The sequence below is a fragment of the Fulmarus glacialis genome, unplaced genomic scaffold (assembly GCF_000690835.1).
Source record: "Fulmarus glacialis isolate BGI_N327 unplaced genomic scaffold, ASM69083v1 scaffold16701, whole genome shotgun sequence".
NCBI lineage: Eukaryota > Metazoa > Chordata > Aves > Procellariiformes > Procellariidae > Fulmarus > Fulmarus glacialis.
The window spans coordinates 1-22,675 of NW_009193747.1; the positions used below are offsets into that span (position 1 = coordinate 1).

At 36.8% G+C, this 22,675-nt stretch overlaps 1 protein-coding gene across 3 annotated transcripts; it reads left to right on the plus strand.

The window, feature by feature from the left end:
• Positions 1-5,941: 5,941 nt before the first annotated feature.
• SPOPL (speckle-type POZ protein-like) lies at positions 5,942-22,228 on the plus strand. 3 transcript variants are annotated; one of them, XR_683605.1, is made up of 11 exons: positions 5,942-6,079; positions 6,236-6,357; positions 6,636-6,787; positions 9,778-9,905; positions 14,634-14,811; positions 14,906-14,961; positions 16,624-16,746; positions 19,002-19,144; positions 19,229-19,282; positions 21,382-21,939; positions 21,984-22,211. XR_683605.1 is itself a non-coding variant. In XM_009587563.1 (10 exons), exons 1-10 carry the CDS (start codon positions 6,002-6,004, stop codon positions 21,524-21,526), a joined length of 1,179 nt encoding a protein of 392 aa, XP_009585858.1. In that variant the 5' UTR covers positions 5,942-6,001; the 3' UTR covers positions 21,527-22,058. The 3 variants fall into 3 exon arrangements, 2 of the variants coding, with proteins under 2 accessions (XP_009585858.1, XP_009585860.1); XM_009587563.1 differs by having other exon boundaries at positions 21,382-22,058; XM_009587565.1 differs by lacking the exon at positions 19,229-19,282 and having other exon boundaries at positions 5,944-6,079; positions 21,382-22,228.
• Positions 22,229-22,675: the final 447 nt, after the last annotated feature.

A 22,675-nucleotide genomic window follows, 5' to 3' on the forward strand; every position in this document is an offset into this window, starting at 1 on the left:
AATATATAATACTATATAATACTTTATTCACTGATGATCATTTAATGAGAGGAAATGAAATCAGTATCTCTGTAGCTAAAGCATGTTTATTTTGAATGGGTTTTTGGAAACTGATTTTATTGAATGGAAGGCTTATTCACTTTAGATTTTTTTTAAAAACCCAAAGTTTTGGCTGTACAATTAGACAAACTGTATTTGGCTTCTGAATTATGGATTTACTAGGAATAAAAAGTTAGAGGGACAGGGCGTTATTTGCCAGTTAACCTTCAGAAGATGATCTTTTATTTCAGCCAGTGATGAAATATCAATATTTTCAAAGGGGAAAAAAGTTAATTCATAACAGCTTTGCATTTCTTGAAATGTTCAGCCCTGTTCAGGAAAAGGCCATCACCATTCAAATGGAACGTGCAATACATGCATGTGGGATTTGTTGGTATAGTCATTTATTAGGCTTTCCTTAGAGACTGCTAAATGATATTGTTACTGGTCACTCTTAGACAGTAAGTTACTTTAACTTTTACTTTAGCTGTTAAATGCTTGAAGTAGTTTGTTGGATAGAGATGTTTGATGTTTCAGGCAGGACAGGCTCCATAGCCTTTTCCAGGGGCATTGTGGAGACTCTGTGCTGTCCTGGTTTGGAAGTGCACCATGACATCGCTGTTACGTGTTGCTTTGTTACTCAGTTTCTGGACAGGACTCGAGAATAAGCCCACACTGTGCCAGACTCACTCATGTTTAGTTATATCATGTGATGAGATGTTGGAAGTCCTATGATGTGCCAAAATACGGACAGCCTGGGAGGGAAACACTTTGATCCTGGAGGCTCAAGCCCTGGAAAGAAGGGATAGCAGAGAGAAGAGGGTCAGCAGTAACTGATCATCTGCTTCTCAAAGCGCTTTCCTTCTCGCTTTTGAGGGAGCAGGACGGGGTCACTGATTTGCTTGGTGAGCTGATCTGTGGGTTAGGTTCTGGCAGACTGGATTTGACTTTCGGGGTGTGTTGGATACCCTGAAGAAGGCAGTTTATCTAGCGATTCCTGCCAGTGGTTTGTTGACTGTAATACCTTATTGAAATACAAAGATAAAAGATTGCTATGGTCTCTGGTTAACATGCACACCTGCTTGTATGCGCCTGCTACACTATTGTTATGCTGAAAGAACTGTTAGGATATACTTGTTATACTGAGCTTCCACTCTTAGACATGAGAGCTGGCAAAAGATCGTGTTAACACTTAGGGCAATTCTTCAGATAGGTTTATGAAGTGTTTTGCGGGTTTATTATTGGAGGAATAGAGAATTCCTTTGTGTGTATATATGCATGTGGTACTTTCTTAATGAGCTAGTCATTTTTTCAGTGAAAAAGTTGAGATTATTCCAATGCAAGATGTAAGAGACTGTGAATGTGTTCTTGTCTAGCTCTAAGAGGTTGAAAAGTAACTTTTAGAATAATATTGACAAATATGCAATTTCTGGGAAGGGAAACAAGATATGTTTGATTAAATTCATGTTGTATTGGTATATGAAGTAGCTTTGAATCTTAAGATCTCTTAAAAGTTAGGAAAATAGCTGATACAGCTTTTGATGGAATTTAGTGTAAATATGTTTTATGGAGGGTAGCCCATGCTTTCTTTACACTCTATGTACAGGTAATTAGAGATAATCAACTTCAGATGGCTTGAAGTTTAACACAAGTATTTGTTTGAATAGGAAAGTACTTCAGTCGATTCCTAAATAAATGTGCTTTGCAAAATCTCTTCTTTTGTGTTATCTCTACCTACTTGCCCACTACTGCTCTGCAGGTAGTACTCAGCTCCATGAAGATCCCGATTTAACAGAGACTGGTCTATTTGGCAGGGTGATTAGCAGCTGAAACCAATACCTACCTTAAGAGACCAGTAAAAGAAGTGATAAGCCTATCATGTTTGGGGTTCGGGAGTACAGGTTAAGTAAAATACCTTTAAGCTTTTCTTTGCTCTTTTGAAGTAAGACAATGAAAGCAAACTCTCAGCATAAAATCATCACCAACTGCTGCACCGCATTCGGTATGGGTTTATCACTTCATTAAAAATCCCAAATAAACAACAAAGGTACTTAACACACTTTAAAAATACATCTCTAATTTCCATTTTGGAAGCTAGAAACTTCTTTTGTGCTCATCCATTAAAACTTGTTTTAGTGTTCCCAGTGCATAAACATGCCTGGCAAAATGGCCACACTGACTGGTTTGTTAAGCCATGTCCAGACAGGCATGACATTGCCTGAAAACTCTCGGAGGTATTACCTGATAATGTCCTGTCACCTCTGATGCTTTGTTCGTGATAGCCTGCAGAGGAATAAATGCAGGTTCTAGCATGAAAATTGTCCCTCTAAATTGTTCCATCCTGCAGATAACAGGCCTGTCTTCCTGCACTTCATTGATTTAATTCTGCCCAGTCATTCTCTGACTGGTTTTCTGAACTGCAGCTCTGTCTGTTCCCAAGCATTTGATCTAATAGGTTGTGATGAGGGTTTGGTACTTGAAAAACCTTCTTGTGGGAGCTTATGACAGTGGCTAATCAATAGTTCATAAACACTTTCTTCAAAGTAGTATTTAGTCTTCTCCCCAAGCAGAGTACAGTACGTAGAACAAAGGGTGAGTGTGTAGGTGCATCTTTCTTCTTGCCTTCAGTCTGCCCATGCGAGGTCCACCTTGCCCTGGTAACCATCGGTGGCCGCATGAAGCAGGTAAGGCATGTGGTGGCCCACTCAGTTTGGGTGTCAGCCTGGGGACTGAAAAAGTTCTTCCTTCCCCAAACACCTCTGTGCTCCACGATAACATCTTTGAAGCTTGTGTTCTTTCGCCTTGTAGGTTGGGTAAATGTCTCCATGTCCCCACCCAAATCCTGATTAATAGATTAAGTAAAGTGAGGGGCAGATCAGCAGTACTGCTAAACTGTTTCCTGCTGTTCTCTGGCAGTCTTTCGGTACATCTTAACAGAGCATCTGATGCTCTGTTTATTCGTTCTCCGTTGTTCAGTTTGCTGTTGGATGGTTTTACTTTTTTAAAAATTATGTGTCTAGGCATATTAAAAAATAAAAAAGATTGCTCCTCAAGGGATGCAGGCTCCTAGTATGATATCAAACTATCCAAAGTTCTTGCTTTCTCCCAGTTTTCTCAATCTAAAAATTTGACTGGCTTAGTAAATCAGTGCCAGAAAAAGTGAGGTACAAATCTGTTCCTCAAAGACGTATCAGGAGCTCAGGAAAATCAGTTGTCTGGTCCTAATACTATAATGAGAAACTTTACAAAAAGCTGAAGCTATTCAGAAGGATCTGAAAAGCGTACTTATGGAAAATCATGGCTTCTGTCAGAACCTGAAATAAATAATAAATGCCATGCAGCAGGTGGAAGCAGCCTCTGAAGTACGAATGCCCTGGGTAGAACAGGTACAGAGACAAGGCAGCAGACCGACATGAAAATAATTGAAAATAACCACATTTGTTTAGAGTTAAATTCTCAGTGAATCAAGCTGATCTAGCTGTGAGACAGGAGGGGGCAGATAAGTACTGGTAGCTGGCATAAGGTCACTGGACACTTTCTAAAGAGGATACTATACAGCAATTATTTTCAGCCTTTTTCAATTTAGAGACCCCTTCAGAGCAAACTTGGCTCAGATCTGCTGCTCCTTCGTGGTTATTAGGAGCTGACTGGTCTAATGGACTGAAAGAATTGAGGAACAGATCAGAGATGAGACAGTCCTGTGCATCTCATGCAAATGACAAAATAAGGAATGGCCTGTATTTCTTCCTGGTTTTAGCTTTGGAGAGTTGAAGAAGAGCAAACAGGTTCAGTAAGGCTGAGGTAAACTGTTCTAACAGGAACTTTCTAACTTTCAGGATATGGTCCTATATAAAATCCATCATGTATTTGGGTAACAGCTTCAGTTGTTACTATTGAATAGGATGTGCTTCCAGAAATAATGGTAATATAACTACTAATACTTGCTTTATGAAAGAGGGGTGTTCACATGTGTCCCTCTCAGGAATTTTACTCTGGGTGGTTCCATAGAGAGGATCAAAACAAACTGTAAACCTGTAAACAAAATCTATGTAAACACAGCTTCCGCAATACATGATTCCTGCTTAAAAAAAATATAGGGCAAACAAGTTCAATTATCTTAAATTTAGGGTGGCTGTTTGTTACTAGTTTTCATTTATGGAAAGTACTAATTAAGTACTGAAAATTGCCTTAAATAAATAAATACAAGTTTTATTTGGAAAGAAAAGTCACTTATAAGAGGCAGCAAAATTGTGTTTGTGATTACACTTGAATGTCTCAATGATCCATGTCTTGCAGGAGAGCCGTTCAATGATTTTTTTCATCTTGTCGTAGTAGATCTGTTAGTAGAGATCTGTTAAGGGATCTGATTGTATACCATCTGCTTCCTCATCCTGTAAAAGCTGAGAATTAGTTTTGTTTTCAAGGTTTTATACATTCGTGATTCAGAGCGATTCCCATGTCAGCAGGCTTTAATGTGGAAGAGCTAATTGAAATTGCAAGTGAGTGAGAAGAGGTACCAGAAAGGCAGGAGGGAAAGAATCCACTGAGGATCATAGCGATTCACAGAGAATTCTTCTTCCCATAGGAATAATAAACTTGCTCACATCGTGACTGAATTGTATGTGGTCTTGCAGTGTCTTCTTACCAATGTTTGCAGAAAACTTGTTTCTAAGTGTGTTGCCCGTCCATGGAGGAAGAGGTCTAACATGACTAGTGGTGTGCAATCCCATCTTTTCAGTAAGATAATTAATGCTGTTCTATCACAAGTAAAAAGACCTATATGGTGAAGCACTCAAACCTTGCAAGAAGATTGTAGACTTCTGATGTTGCTTTGGCAATAGCAGGATATGTTTAAAGAAGCTTTCTGTACTAAAAGAGAAACTGTTGTGTGGCAGAAACAATTGTGACTTTCATCTGGTTTGATCAGGGTTCATTTCACTTCTTTTTAGCAACTTATTGGAGCTGCTTAAGTGAGAAGCTGTGCTTCTGGCAGGAACCTGTCTAAAGATGACAGCAAACCCTACCTAAATGAGAGTCAGCCCAGTAACCCAGAGCCACCCTCTGACAGGCCCGCCTTCGTTCATTAGCTATGTACAAAGGCTAGTGCAAGTAGACTGACTAATTGCATGTCTGTAGCTAGATGTGATGAATCTGGGCATGTGACTCAACTTCAAATGGGCAGGAGAAATTGCAGTGCTCTGTTAGGTGATAATCCATAACAAAATTGCTTTATTTGCTATTAGAAAATTCTTCAGAGTTGGTGAGCTGACTTAAACTGTTTTTCAGCTTTGTGCTTCAATAGGGAACAAGCACATAATTGTGGTGATTATAGTTCTTCAGTTGAATCTGTGGGTATTAAAGATACAAGGCAACCATGTGAAGAAAATACTACTTTAAATGCAAGTTTAGTTTCTTACCCTCCCTTGAGAAATCCCAGGATTGTTTGAACCTATTCTACTCGCAGGTGGCTAGGTGCTCTTTTGGGACTGAAGTATGCCTGTGTGGACAACTAACGCATTACTACTAACAACTGAGTGCTCAGAGGGCCCTAGTTATTCTCCAAATCAAAGGAGAAGATCCTGAAGAAAGTATAACATGACTGGAGTGATCAAGGTGGTAATTTGCAAAGGTGATGTTGAAATAATGTTGTTAGTGTTATTGTATGATGCATAGGCACTTGCTTTTATATAAAGCATGAGGATTCAGCCTGCAAATTTTGAGTACAAGTGGTCATTAGTGTGTGACACCTAGCTTGTCTAAACGCCAAAGCCATTGTCCTCTTTTCAAGTCTAATTTTCAGATGCATTGTTTAGTAAGCACAGTAATATGGATATCAAAATACGGATTTTTTTTTTTTCTTCACACTTAAAAAGGGTGAACAAAATATATGAATTACTTTTTTTAGGAGAATTACTGAAGTTTGGATTGCTATCTTGATACTATAAACCTGCAATAAGTGGCAATGTCAAGGGTTCCCACCCCACCTCCTCCTGGGGAGATGTCCAGTGGACCTGTGGCTGAAAGCTGGTGTTACACACAGGTAATCTACATAAATTCCAATGGCTTTATTTTCTAGTCATAATTTAAAAAAACAACCTAAAAATACTGAGTTGTGCTGACAGTCTAACTAGTTCTCATAGTTAATGCTTGATATGCGAGTTAAATTTTATTGACATTTTCTGCATCTTTTGTTCAGGTTAAAGTAGTAAAATTTTCCTACATGTGGACCATTAATAACTTCAGTTTTTGCCGAGAAGAAATGGGTGAAGTTTTAAAGAGTTCTACCTTTTCATCAGGGCCAAATGACAAAATGAAGTGGTAAGGTCTTTATTCTAGCAACTGCTTTGGGTTTTTTGTTTTGGGTTTTTTTTTTCCCCCCACTCAAGAAAGTTGCAAAGTTAAACTGCAAATAAATATTAAAATTCGGACATTTCTTTAAGTTTTAGTATAGGTTTGGATTGGTTCTCATTTCAAAGTTTCAACAGTCATAAGGGAAATATTTGTTTTGGTAGCATGTATCATTGTATCTTATAAAAATATTTCTGAATTTATTTTGGGTACAATTTAAAAATGTACAATTTCTGCATTTCTTTCAGGTGCCTGAGAGTGAATCCAAAGGGATTAGACGATGAAAGCAAAGACTACCTGTCATTATATTTGCTTTTAGTCAGTTGTCCAAAAAGTGAAGTCAGAGCAAAATTCAAATTTTCCCTGCTGAATGCTAAAAGAGAAGAAACAAAAGCAATGGGTAAGGGAATCTTAATGTATTGCATGTGGATTTGTAAGAACATCACAAAGAAAACCAGCGTTGTAATTTTTTTCAGTTGAGAACAGAATTTAATATTGAGATAAACTTTAGAATATCTTTTTTTAATATCTTTTTAGAAACTTAATTAAAAATCTCGTTCATGTTTCACACATTTCTGATCACTGAGCTATGTTAATTCTATGCTGAGCAGTATAAATTACAGTGGATCACTAACTGCCATCACTCTGGATTCTTGTAACTTAGCTTTTCCGGCAGATTATTCTTGCTTCCTGTTAGTAGAGGTGTATTTGCTCATTTCTAGCTACAGTGGAAGTAAGTGCTTGATTTCCATCATTAATTAGGATAAATATGCATAGTTGTTTTTTTAGACACTCCTTTACAATGTTTTGGTCTATTTCATGAGATTTACACTGTAATCAGTTTAAAAACATGAGCCATGTACCCAAGGAATTAGAAGACTTTGAAATAATTGGTGATTTGATTTAATTGCCTTCTTGGTATGAAAAATCTATGGCTCTTAGTTTCAAACTTAAAAGCACAACCTTCACTGGAAGTGCTTTTTGGGAAAGCTGGAATTCTCCTGAAAATGCGAAATTTAATGCTGGTCTGCACTGAGTTTGTGCTGTTGCTAGTCCTGTATATGAAGAATCTGTCTACTTTTCTTCCCTCCTCCTACTCCAGGACTTAAGAGATTTTGCAGGGTCTGTTCTGTTGCAAGTTCTGAATTTCTTGGAAAAATCTATAGTTCTCCAGTACTCGTAGCCAAAGTTCTTCTTATGTAACTAGGCCCACTTGTAATCTTTAAAGTAAATCCACAAAACTGAGTTCAAATCTAAAAATTAAATGATTGGACTTTGTGGAAGGAAAGGAAATGTATGTATTTCACTCTATTTATCCTCTTCCACTGATGGAAGTTGGTTGCTTCAATCCCTGCATGCCTCCTGGTTCTGGAGCTCATATGAACAAAGCTACGCTTTTATATATTTGGTGGATCATGGCTTTTGGCTTGAGACAGTCTTCCAGTACAGTAGTGGATCGGTGTATGTAATTAAATGAAACTGCAGTGTTTGCATCAAAAAATATTTTGAGATAATCATAGAATCACAGAATTGTTGAGGTTGCAAGGGACCTCTGCAGGTTTTCTAGTCCAAACCCCCTGCTGAAAGCAGGGTCAACTAAAGGCGTTTGCCTGGGATCTGTTGTGCTTTGAATATCTCCAAGGATGGAGACTCCACAACTTATCTGGGAACCCATTCTAGTCTTTAATTAGATGCTGCTGGTCCTTCTTTGCCTTGTTCATTTGTTGCCCACCAGGACCCCAATCGCCAGTCACCTATTTCTTCCTGATCAGTAGGTTTATAGCAGACACTGAGCACAACACTGCTCACGTTGGCCTGCCCTCTAATCCCGACCCATAAACTCTCAGCTGGCTCATCATCCATCGCAAGGCAGAGCTCCACACGTTCCTGTGGTTCTCATGTAAAGGGCAGCTCCCTTGCCTCACCTTCCTGGCCTGGCCTCCCTAAAGAGCCTCTACCTGTCCACTGCAGCACGCCAGTCGTGTGAGCTGTCCCACCACGTCTCTCTGAGGCCAAGGAGATTGTAGCCCTGCAACTGTGCACAGACCTCTAATTCCTTCTTTTTCTTCCCCATGCTGTGTACGTGAGTTTTCGGGCATTTCAGAGAGGAATGCAGTTATGCTGATTTCCCAGAATATGTGTGAGAGCTTTCTTCGTAATGCTGTCCTAAATGAGGGATACGCAACGTAGGATGGAAGGATTTTGAGAATCTGAAGATTATGTGCCCAGTGGTACTTTAAATGCTAAAAATCACAAGGTGCTAAAACCCAAAAATCCTATGAGTAGATGTGTCTTCAGTTTCTGCAATAGTAGCTATCCTGTATTTGGCACTACAGGAATTATAAACATCTTTTATTTTTGGAAAATTACCAACAGAAGTCTTATTTCTTGGACTTCCCAGCCATTTACCATCTGCTTCTGGAGATGCTCTGTTTTTATTTATACAGTAAAATGGTGCCTGACTGTAGATGTCCTTTGTAAATTGATAATTCATGCATAGACTGCTACTTCAAGTGATGAAGTAGCGTATAAGATAAGTAACGAACTAACATTTTAACTTTATTAGAAAGAAGAAAAATACATTTACACTTTTATGATGCTTTATAGTTTTGTGTACTTAAATTGCTACTGATCATTTAATTTCAGAGGATTAACACTGATTCTTGCTGATAACAGTAAAAGCTACCAAGTTAACTGTAGTGTAGAGAAGTCACTTTCCTGATGTCTTTATTTTGGATGTTGTAGAAGAATGCTATCTATATATATATAATTAGCAAATCTGATGGATTAAAAAAATAACTCTCATAGCTATGGCTAAAAGGTAAATATAAATAGTATCTTTTTAAGACCAAAGAAATAGTTTGTTACTTGAAAGCTTTTATTTCTGTTTTGCTTTTTTAGTGCTTTTACTGTATTTCAAAATAATTTCAACCTGTGAAACAAGATCTTTCATTTCAGGAAGAAGTCAAAACAGATTATGACAACTGCAGAAGTGTTGTCAGAATGCATTTGTGATGACAAATTCATTGTAATGGTACTTCCCTGTGAACAGTTTCTGTTTTGACACATTGGCATTCTTAAACATTAACTGAAAAACTCCTCTTTTGCTGGATGGTGCCTAAGATAACATCTAAGGAGATGATATGGTTTGCATTGCAAATTGTGCTCTACTAAGTGCTATCAAGTGTTTTACGAAATAACACTATTACAACATTAAAAAAAGTTTTAATCAGTTGTGGGTTTCCTAAAAATGTGACACCTATGATCCAAATGTGTTAAATTATTCATTTTTTGGATTAACACTTAGCCTTAATATAGAATTTTTATGTGTTGTTATTTGTTAATATTTTTATTTAACTTGCTTTATTTGTACATAACTGTTTTTATCAGAAAGCCAAAGAGCGTATCGATTTGTGCAAGGCAAGGACTGGGGTTTTAAGAAATTTATCCGAAGAGATTTTTTACTAGATGAAGCTAATGGTCTTCTACCAGATGACAAGCTTACATTATTTTGTGAGGTGGGTATAGTTTAAGTGGTAAGCTTTAAATAAAATATTTTCTGCTCTAATAAATAGAGGTTTATGTTGATTTAAACAGTAATATGCTATAAAAGTTGTCTTCTGTAAACTATAAATATGGCAAGATACACATTTACTTGCTTTGTCTGCATTGTATTTTGTTTTTTGATACAAGTACACTGAAGTGTAGAATGAGTCTGAATCGATCACTTGTAAACTGTTGGTCTTCTCCATGAATTTGCCAGGATTACATTAGAATCGACTATAGAATTATTTATGCAAAAGGTGACTGGTATGTGCTGTCTGTAGCAGTAGTATTTTACTGAGGTCACTTTTATTTAAAGAAGTTGTGTTTGGAATTATAGGATTGTTTTTCACTGGATAAGCAAAAGGAAATGTCTGCATGCTGGTATTCGCATTATTAAAAAAAAAAAATCAACTGTCAGAATCTGTATTCTGTAATACCATAACTGATGGCTTTAACCAATGATCAGGTCTTTCAAGTAAATTAAACACTTTATTTTTGTAGTAATTGTTGCACTTGTTTGGAAAACAAAATGTAAGTATCCTGTAGAAGTACTGCTTAATACTGAGAATTAATATTGAGAGCTGTGGTATAAATTTAACTTCATGGTGTATTACGGGTCACTTTTATAACATCAGTTATGTTGTAACCTAAATTGTCATATTAAAATGTAGTAAAACGCTTACTCAATGTTAAAAATGGAAACTAGAGAAAGTTGCAATGTAAGGACAGTGTATGTTAAATATACATTGGCCAGTTATCTTTGCTGCCATAAAGTGATTAGTGGCTTAGGAGGATGATAGATGCTCTAACTGCTAATAAGTTTGCTTTGATCTGTGTATTTTTACAGGAAATGTGTAAAATTGTCTTGGCAAGATTACAATTTAATTATACATCATTATGCTGTGTAGGAAGAATAATTGAAATGTGGCCCCTGAGACTAGATATTGCAAATATAGCGCATCTTATTTTCACTTAGACAAGTTAAATTAGCTGCATGATAAATTTGTTATGAATGCAATTATTTGGGTGATAAAAGCAAATGTAACAAGTGTTTTATGGTTCTGTAAAGATACTTTTGAGTATTTTCTCATTTTAAGTTTTCCTGGTAATGAATACTTTGATGTAAATTAACAGCTCTTAAAAATAGTGTTTGGTTTTGGAAATAGGTCACTATCTAATTTTAGAGATAAAATTTGTTTAAAAAATAAGTTGAGCAAATACTGAATTTTCCAGAGAGAAATACTGTTATTTTAATTTTGATGCTGATCTTTAAATATAACTGTTTCATCTTGATGTTTTAATGTGAGTGGCTTTTGTGAAGTGTTTGACCTACCCTGATTATAAATGCTGAAGGAGGTACAACATTTAGTTGTGCACAGTGAGCATGTTAAAATAACTTCTGGCTTGTTTCAGGCTAAAGCAAAAAATTGGAAATCCAAATATTTTTAAAATTTGTTTATTCAGATGTGTTCTTCTAGCTCTTCAGCTGTCATTAGAAATAACAGGTGTTGTTTGAAGGACCTGTTTCTAACAGACAAGTCTAAAGTTTTTGTCCTTTTAAAACTTAACTGTAAGTTCTAATTTCTGTATTTGCCTTCATACTTGTATCCTAGTTGGAAGACTGACTTACCACTTCTTAAAACTATATTGCACTTGGTTTGATAAACCTTACTAGACATAGCAGGTGTTTAGTAAAGGTCACTGAGTACCAGCTGTGCTGGTTGGCTCTTCTTTTCTCCCTGTTGGGTTGCAGAAGGATTATTTGGTCTTCCTTGGCAGCAAAGATACTCCTTCTATGTTGCTGAATGTTCTTAAGATCAGTTGGATATGTCCTTGGATTGGAAACTGAAGGGTTGTTAAGTTAAATACTTTGCAAAGTCTGGTGTTGCCACCAACAAGTGACCTATTGATTAAATACAACTTCATAATTTTATTTTTTATACTGTTTCACTCAGTTCTCACTTTCTATATAATCTGGAATTACTGAAGCCTTGCAAGTATTTTCATTTGCTAATAGAATAGTAAATTTTCTGCAGAGGTGTTTTTCCTAGTGAGTGCTTTCACAGATCTCTTACCTAGCTTGGGTTGAGAGAGTAGTCTAGAGTATCACTTACATCATCTTTAGTATTACACCACCACAGATTCAAAACCAAGAAAATGATACACATTATCCATGTTAACTGTCATCACACAGAGAACTTGTTCAAGTCCTAGTTTATACGTTTTTATATACCCTTACATATGAGGGTATGCAATGCAAATAGGAGCTGTGCCCCTGAAGTATGCAAGCCGTGCAAAAGCTGCATGTTAGATACCTTCCAAAGAAGTAAAGTAAGTCAGAGCTTGTGGAGTACCCGGAAATCCCGGCTGGATTGCTACTACTCTTTAAAATAGGTTGTTCGATATTAGTTTTAGCATCTCATCATCCTGCAGTTTAGTGAAGCAGTATCTTCACTCTTGCGAGTGGTTTTTATAAACACAATTCTAAGGTGCCTGAAGTAAGCATTTGGTATCAGGTGTTGAGATAATCATAAAACAGTCACTTTTACCTAACATGAGTTTTCAATAGTTATGTGGGATTGACTTAATTGGATTTCAGCTTGATTTAAATTAAAAAAAAGAACGCACTTGACGTTAAGCATACCACCTGGACAAATGAGATACGAAATATCAGACCCCTATAAGTGTTTGTATTTAGGATGTTTAGAAGTTGTTACAACCTATAGACAGTATGTGCCAGACCATTCAGATGTAGGAGACTTGAATTAAAATTTTGCTCAGGATATATCTTAAAAGGACGGGTCGTCGCAAACTGTGTTGCACAACTATCAATATATGTTAGAAACCATTCTAAAATAGCAGAAGCTTGAAACATCAGAGAACAGTTTAAGTATGCATAAAGAACATGTAGATGGCCTTCCTAGGCACTGTACGTGCCAGACCATTCAGATGTAGGAGACTTGAATTAAAATTTTGCTCAGGATATATCTTAAAAGGACGGGTCGTCGCAAACTGTGTTGCACAACTATCAATATATGTTAGAAACCATTCTAAAATAGCAGAAGCTTGAAACATCAGAGAACAGTTTAAGTATGCATAAAGAACATGTAGATGGCCTTCCTAGGCACTGTGTCTATACCTAGCAAGAGGATGCTGTGCGGACAACTTGGATCATGAACTTTGAGTCGAGTCTCTGGAGAAGCAGAACTCTCCTTTGGCAACAGAACACTAGCTTTGCTAAGCTAAAGCTCCGTTTGTGTGTATAAATATCTTCTGAAATCACTCTGTGTGTATGAAAACTGTGAAATAGAATACACAATAGCTCTATAGATCTTTCAGTGTTATAAATGTATAGTCTTACTGTGAAAGTGGAATTTTGCAGTGCTTTTTTTTTTTCCTTTTAAAAGGTGGAAGAATATGAAGGAATTTCTTATAATCACGAGGGGGTATGGCATGAAACAGGGAATTAGGCAATGATGCAAATCCCCAAGCTGCTGTCTTAATTGGATCATCCTCCTTTTCTAGTCTGGAGTTCGGTTTGCAGTGCTCCTACTTTCTGTGAAGCTTAGCTGTGCTATTTTTGCTTTATGCCAGATTTATTCCAGATGCTGTGCCTCTGGAAATCAAACAAAGCACTGATCTTAACAGTATCAGTATTTTCTCTTAATATATAATCCTAATTTTCTGTATTTGGGAGATGCAGTGATTAAGATCTTGTAGTATGGCTCTTTTCTTCTTTACGAAGGTTTTATTGAGGCGTGTGCTCTCAGACACAGATGTAAAACCTGCTGAGCTCTTCTGTTTTCCTAACATACTGATTAAAAGGACTTAGTATATAGAGATATCTGAAAAAAAGCAAGTAAGAATGCTACTGTCCTTACTTCTTATGTGAAAGACTTAAACATGGGGAATAATGGCAATATGTTCATTGCAGATGCACATATTTCACAGTTTTCTTAACTAGTTCTGTACAAAAATTACATCCTGTGAGCATGCATTTCATTGTTGAAGTTAGTTACCTACTGCATCTTGTATTTCATTGACTTGTCTTTCTAAAATAATGGCTTTTAATCTTGTTTGGAAGAAAATTGCTTGTGATTCCTGCCTAAGCTGGATACAGTAAAATGAAATACTGAAGGAGCTATGTTACTTGCACTTAGTTTGCATTACCACATTGCAGGTTTAAGTATGAACTTACTGTAATTAAAATTCGGAATATCATACTATTCAAAATTTCTGTAGATTATTCCTATGAAACTTTTCTGTGACCTTGTGATCCTGATGATCCGTTTAGGATTTTATATTGTATATATTTTACTTAAATGTCTGAAGGGTGTTGAACTGTTAATCTGCTTCTGAAATAGTGTTAACTTTTTTTGATCCCACTGGTATCCCAAGAACCGTATCTGTCCTCGACTTACTTACTTTGGCATTTGTTAGATGGCATGTGGTATTGTGCTCTTTTTTTTGTTTTGGTTGGATAAATACACCATATAGAGTCTCTAAGTAAAGCCCTATTTGTTTTATGTTACTTAAAAGTAAACTGTAAAGCATTGGTTTACGGTTCTGGCCTAATGCCAGAAACACCACTGTTTTTTGCTTTGCTTTGGAATTGCTGAAATTCTAGCAATAGGAACTGTAATTTAATTATTATTGGCTTTCAGTTATGAAGGAGTTGTCTTGCTGTGATTTTCTGTTAGGTAAGCGTGGTCCAAGACTCAGTAAATATATCAGGACAGTCTAATACAAACACTTTGAAGGTACCTGAATGTCGACTAGCAGAAGATTTAGGGAATCTCTGGGAAACAACAAGATTTACAGATTGCAGTTTTTATGTAGGAGGACAAGAATTCAAAGCTCATAAATCTGTACTTGCAGGTACTTTCTACTTTTGTATTGCTATTATTTTGTAATTAAAATTGCTAAAAGTTTAAAATTTGATTATATTTAATATTTACTTTTCTTGCCACAGCACGATCTCCAGTTTTTAATGCAATGTTTGAACATGAAATGGAGGAAAGCAAAAAGGTAAGCCTTACTGAAAACTTTATGTGTAAATATTTGTACCTTGTGAAAAAGGGAAAGTTGCAGAAAACTTGAAGTATTGCATGTTTAGGAAGATGAGTACTGCATGATGCTGCATGAGTGGAGAAGGTACTGCTCCTGAACACTTTTCCAGTGAATTCTGCAGGAGTTTCTTTGTATAGAATGAGCAGATAGGGCTGACTGTGGAGAGATTCTGGAGGATTTGTCCTTTCAAGCACTTGTATCTGCCCTCCATCAGTTTTTGACATTAGCTACTGATGTAATTGACCTAGTAATCTCTGCCCCATTTTTGCTTTAGTTTATACCTTCACATAAGCCGATTGACTTCTAAGGTTTTGCTGTAGTGTATTAAAACGTTTTATATGGTAGCTAGGACACAAAGAAACAACAGGTGAATTATGACTCAAATTAAACCCTGAGGCAGCGAAGCACTCCCTTTTCATTCACAGTTGCTGCAGGCACTTGACCTGTATAAGTGTTTTGGATGGATAGTTACTTAATCAGCACAGAGAGCTGCTTCTGCTTTTATGCACTTGATATCTCCCACAGTGACGAGCTGTTCATGTCGTTCATGAAGAAGAATATCTAAAATGGGTTGATTATGGGCAGTATCCATGAAAAGGCAAGGAACTGATCAGCTCACTAAAGGATTGTAATAGACGATCATCACTTAGTCTTGGAGGCTGCAATGGTGCCACTTGTGTGAACGAATACATCAGACGAATATGGTGCTGTAGTACAGTTGAGTTTCATAAACATGGCATTTTTCTTCCCTGCACTTCTCCAATCTGGAAACTTTCACAGGTAGAATTAGAATATTGGAAGCATTTTGTTGGGATTTCTGGTCTGAAAGAAACCCAGACGTCCCAACTTCAGTAATGTGCCATGCTGGAGGCCTTCGCCTTCATGTTAGCAGTGAATCTCCAGTGCAGCCCTACTTCTAAATACTGTATGTGGTTCAGTAGATAGGAAACCAGAACACGTACATCTCATGTGCTCATAGCCTGTGGTTTTTGTACCCCATTCAAAAGTCTGGTGCTTGCTTCTACATCTTTGACATAATTTCCTACTTTGTTAGTAGCTTATAGGGGATACTATTAGAGGATGGGGTGAAGCATGCAATACCACAGATTTATTAGGAAGGCCTTTAGCTATGTGATGTCAGTTAGATTTGCTTTGTTTGCTTTTTGGATTCTGAAAACAAAACGTAGGCTGTGTTGACTCAATTTAAGTCGAGCCAAAAATGGCTCATTTTGTTCTGTCTGCTACTCTGACTTCTGATATTCCAAGCACATCATTGTAGGGTCGGAAACTCAGCAGCACTTTTAAATATTCCTGAAACTGTGCCTTGATTTTTATGTACAGCCTGTGCAATAGAGTCCAGAGTTAGACATTTATAGAAAAAAGTTGCAATTACTTTTTATTGCCTAAGCTTTTCCAACTGATTTCTACCTGACTTTAAGAGCTACTGATTTTGATTACTTTCTGCTTAATATTGTTGAATGTTAACTTAAATCTGTAAGGATTTTGTATGATGGATGGCAAATGAAAACTTGTAGCATGCATGCAGATGATATTTGATATGTTCACTTTAAAGTTGTAGCTAAATTCCAGAGGCTTTTATTGATTATTCTTCTTTACCAGAATCGTGTAGAAATAAACGATGTAGACCCTGAAGTTTTTAAAGAAATGATGAGATTCATTTACACAGGGAAAGCACCAAACCTTGAAAAAATGGCTGACAATTTGTTGGCAGCTGCAGACAAAGTAAGTAATTGTCTCCTAAGTTCTCAAACCTGATGTTTGCTTGTGCAATGTTCTTCTAAAAAAAAAAAATAATTTTTTTTTCAGATTGATACATATTTTGGTTTTTTTAAAATATGAGAAACAGATCTCATCAGAAATGGAGAAAGACAGGAAAGAATAGACTTTTTTAGCAGTAGAAGGCTGATAAATCTTTCTTGACCAGAAGTGTTTCAGATATTAATTATATTTACTCTCCACATTTTTTTAGAAATTGGGGACCGTTAATATGATTTGGAAAATCGGTCTTGAATAAAATGTATCCTAGAGTTTTGTATTCTTGAAGAGGATTTATACAAGTGTTTGAATTAACTGTACTCCCTAAAGTACTGCTACTTCAGAACTTTCATCTTTTTTCTTCCCTACAAACATAATAGTTCTAATCATTCATCTCTTCTGTATTGGGATCTTATATTCTCTTTAAACTGTTACTCTGTGAAATACTTTTTCCACTATGATTTCTGAGTTGAGGGGATTTATAACAGCACAGCAATTGAGGTGAGATTATTCCCTTTCATATCATAATTTACAGTTTACTAACTTTTTAAAAACTTGACGCAATACCTTGGTTTTTTTTCTCTGCTTTACAGCATGAGTTGAAATTTTAGTTAGCTATCCTTAGAGGACACGCAGTTGTCTTTCCCTGAGGAGGCTTAAGTAGTTTAGAATCCAGAAAATACTCACTTTTTAGTGTGTGTAATCTGAAACTTTTTCACTCTCAGCTGAGAGTATGGCAATTCCTTAAACTACCTTTGCAATTTCTGAATTGGTTGTGCAATCATATCCGTAAAAAACATTAGTGGTGAAAACTGCCTGTTCTTGTAATCAATCCTAATATAAGTCATTTAAGATAATAAAAGTCATCCCAGTAGTTAATTTCAAGAAACAATTATAACTTTTTTCTGGCAACTTAATGTGTTCTATTTTTTAAGATCTCTTGACCTGGCACTGCCCTGGCTTTGGTGACTTACCACTCTTATTCTTTTCACCTCTCATTGCCAGCATCTCATCTTCCAAAACTGATTGTGTTTTGTCAAGTTTCAGCGCACCCAGGCGGGAAGGTGAAATGGTGTTATTTTATGAATGCTGGCTTTTATTTAGGGCATAATTGATAAATGTAGACAATATTATACGGTACAGCTGTATGATTGTCTGCAATAGCAGAAAATAAAAATGGTGAGCTAGACGGTCCCTATAGCTTTTTGTAACAGTTAAAAACTGCTAGAAACTTTCTGCTGTTCCTTGTGAATGTGAAATAATCTAAAAATGAGTGTTCTGCGTATTATCGAAGGCATTACACTGCTGTATTACCTGGTAGGTACAGATTTGTTATAATTGATATTTACTTACTATAAATAGAGGTATCCTGAGGAGTACTGTAGTAATAAAATGGAAGTAAAAATGCATAGGTCTAGAAACATAGAAGTTAGCCCAATAATTTGACTTTTCTTGAATGGCATTTTTTCATTGCACAGAACAGTGGCTAATACGAATATATGAGTGGCAATTTGAATATATGCCACTTATACATCTAAAATTCTTATGAGACTTGAAGACTGTATTTGAAGGGTGCTAAACTAAATGGGATGGGTAAGATCTCAGTGGAAATGTATACAGCTGAATGAAACCTTTTCAGACTATGACACCCTTCAAAAAAGCAGCACAGTTTATTCATGCAATATATAATATGGGAATGTAATTATTTTACATCAATTTTCTGGTAGGCTGTGTCAAAGGTATGGAAGAAGTTAAGACATTCAGAGATGGGGGTGGGGGTAAACTTGGAACAAGCTAGTTTCAAACAGGCTAATGTATTTTCCCTTGGACAGTTTCATGAAACTTTTCCATTGTATAATTTCTTGCCCCTTGCTTTGAGATGTAAACCTGTCTAATGATGATTTTGATAAAGAGCCCGTGTCTGTTCCTTGCTCTTCCTCCCTTACCAAACTGAAAACTTCTAAATGAGTTATTTTTATTTTAATAAAAGTTCTTCCAGTAAAGCATTTGATCAGTTTGTGTCAAACCTAATGTATGTCTTGCCATTTGAGGACTCTTCAATGCAGCATATTGAATTTTGAATTACCTGTTTGGAAGCAGTTTGATCTTAGGCTTGGGAGGCACCAAGCATTTTCATGACTGGAACCGTCTTAAAAACTGTAGAGGTAACGATAGAAAGAATGAGTTTGAAGAATGATTAGTGTAGTTTTTTCTTTTATCAGTATGCACTGGAACGGCTGAAGGTCATGTGTGAGGAAGCACTCTGTAGTAACCTCTCGGTAGAAAACGTTGCTGACATTCTTATCCTCGCAGATTTGCACAGCGCTGAACAGTTAAAAGCACAAGCAATAGACTTTATTAACAGGCAAGTAATATTTATGAGACCCTAAATATATTTATATTTATGCTTTGTGTACCTTTTCAATAGTAACACAGTTCTTTCTTACAGGTGCAGTGTTCTTAGACAACTTGGGTGTAAAGATGGGAAAAACTGGAATAGCAAGTAAGTTTCCCTGCCTCACGATGTTCTGTACAAACACTGCTAAATAGACTGCAGATGTTAAGAACTGTTGCTTCATTTCCACACTACTGAGGCCAGTCACTGACTGTAAGTAAAGTAGGATTCAGCAGATGCTACCCCAGTTATGATTGTGACTTCCCCTTTAAATGATGGGGAGGGTTAACTGCCCTCCAGTGTGAGATCGTAACAATAGCTGGTTTTCATTCCTCTCCTAGGGACATATCAGTGCTGTGAGATGGTGGCAGCAGCCACCACAAGAGAAAGGAAACCATTCTCTTGACTAACCAGGTTTGTGCCTGGAGGAGTAGCAACCCCAGTGTGGTTTCAAGACTTGCTTAGGTCAATCTGAGCCTGTGGTGTTGCCTGACGCTGCAGTATTTCCAAAGAAAGGAGGGCAGTTGCTCTTTTTGCCTTCGGCGACGTGTTTGTGCACCTTCCCACATGCCAGCACTAGTACTCTTGAGGCCACACAACTAGTCAGTCAGGTCCCTCTGATCAGGCTGACTCTGTAAGTGCTCATGCCTACACTGGAAATAGGTTGAGAACATGTGGCTCAGACTGTAGGACTGATTGCAGCATATATTTGGAATAGAAGACAGCCAGCTTCAGAATAGCCAGTGGTAGGCTGAAACAGTGAAAGGACAGCAGAGCACTTATTTCTTACTGTCAGACTCTCCAGAGAAGTTAAAAGCTGTGTTGTACCAGTTACTTTAAAATTAGTGTGTTTCTCCTTTTTTAAAAAAAAAAGTCTTCACAGCCTAATGATTGAGCCTGATGTGGAAATGGAAGGGGATGGTAGAAGGGAAATAGTAAAATACCTGTAGAAAAACTAATGAAGTCAGAATACATAACAATGTAAACTAGTTGACGTGTTCCTTCTCAAGTGATTTGGAACTTACTGAGCTGACTTCTGTCTTGGATAATTGCTAGTAAAGGTGCTGGTCATCTTTGCTTCAGCTAAAGCATCTACAATAAATCAGAGAAATTGTGAGAGGGCCTGGCTTAATTTACTGACTCTGGGCACCAGGGAGTCTGAACTTTGGTGTTGTTTCTCAAGGCACCTACCTTTACTGACTTGGAGCAGAAGATTAAAGGCTTGCATTAGAAATCTGCAAAAGGTTTTTGAGAGATCCTATAGTGTAGAGGTCAGCTGCTAACTTTATGCTTGACAGTGTTTCTGAAACAGTATGAGGGTGCTTATGAAAGGCTTTTGAAAATGCAGGGCAATGGAAACTTGGGATTGATGCGTAAGCTGTTGGTTCCAAATTACAAATTTATCCTGTGTCAGTGCGGCATGCATCCCAACCAGTGTAATATTCTTCATGTGCAGAGTGAATTTTATGCTTTTGTTTTATATTATTTCACAAAAAAGTAAATATATACATTGAGTAAATACATTGTTTTTAATCTCCTGGATGTCAATGTGATACTTGCTGAAATCTGTTGTTGCTTCTGTATTAGTTAAAAATTGACAGTGGCCATTGAAAGCCATTCTGAATGTAGTCCATGATCTTGTACTGAAGAAAGAGTGAATATTCACAAGTATGCTCCACTGGTACTCGAACTGTGAGCTCCCAGTGGAGGGTTCTGTAGTCAGCCAGCTAATCTGTCTTCATGGCTTTTTCTAGTATATGAACGACATCATTTTTGTTGCAGTTTCAGCTGATTCGTCTTGTCATCCTTCTCTCTCCCTAAATCGAGCATGCCCTTCTATGTAATGAGATTATCATGTCTTCCCTTGCATTTCTTCTCTATGCTAGACCTCATTTTCTTCTAGTTTTCCTCTCATCATTTTTATTTTTGTAAGCAATTTCAAGGTGGTTATCTTACATGGTGCCCAATATTGGACACAGTTCTCTAGCTAAGTCTTGCTGGTACTGAGTAGAACCTACATGTGATGATATTAATATACCCGAATTACAACTTGCTGCTGCTTTCCAATGGCATCGTTACTGGCATTCATAAAATTTGTCTCATAATGCTCTCCTGCAGTAGTTCTGCCTTGCCTGCTCTTCTCCACTGTGCATTTGTGCATTTGGTTTGTAAAATTGTGTGACTATTCTTAATACTTCTGTTTTCAGCCAAGCAACAGACATAATGGAAACAGCAGGCTGGAAGTCCATGATCCACTCCCACCCTCACTTAGTAGCAGAGGCCTTTCGCGCACTAGCATCTGCACAGTGTCCACAGTTTGGCATTCCACGCAAACGGCTAAAACAGTCATGAAATCTTCCATGAACTTTAGAGAAATTGAATTGACTCTACTCCTCCATGTCCAGAGGTGTTTTCACAAACCATAACAAGAATTTTTGTTATCCTTGTCCACAGAACAGAAGCTGAAAAAGCCTATTGTTTGCTTTTCAGATGGATAATTTATGGTTTAATCCTCAGCTTTAAATTAGACTGATTACTCTAATTCACTGAAAGGCCTTAAATTATCTTCAATGACTCTCTAGTCCATAAAGTCTAATGTATCTTGATTTTTTTATTATTATTTTTTAATGTGCCTTGTCTTTTTGACTAGGCTCTGCAGGATTGCACTAGCTCCATAATGCAGTAAAGTTGATAACTGAAGATTAATTTTTGAAAGGGATCTTCCATTATTTTCAGAAGAAAAAAAAAAAAATGATTATAGTTTGGTCCTGTGCTAACTGGAAGGTTTTAACTAGCCTCTCATTAAAAGCGCTTGAACCAGAGGCACATAATGTACCCTAAACAAGTGCTAAATATAGGGAGAGCCTGTTTACCTTCAGCGAATGCCTACAGGCTATTTATGGCAATATACTGCTTTGAACATAATTTATTTTTCATTGTGGGGGCAAATATGCAATGGTTTGGCCCAAAAATGTATTTTCATTACAGTTTGTAATGCTTATTGTGTGTGTGTCAAAGCTGTCCAAATGGTAAAAAGAAACACAGAATAAACCTCTTGCTTGTGTTTCTTTACGGTCCATCATTAGTTTACATTTAATGCAGAACTGAACGAGAGGTAAAACGTTCAATGTGAAAACAGAATAGTATCGTATATGGAAAAAATATATCCCACATGTATGGTTACATAGAAAAGTAAAGGATGCATAGAATGACCAAATGTAAATTGAAGAAATGGGCCAAATGGATTCTGAATATGCACTTTTAATGTGTAACTTTTGTATGTTGTGTGGTACATATATATTTTGCTTTTGATGAATTAATGAGGTACAGGTAATTGTGGCTTAACTTTTTAGATACATTTTAAGATGCCCACAGCCACATGGGATTTAGTTTTGTTAGAAAAGAAAGGCATGTCTTTTTAAGACTCAATTGAAGGTGGCTATTGCAAGCTTTCATATTTAAGTAACAGAATATTTTCGCTTATTTGAAAAAGGCATGTGA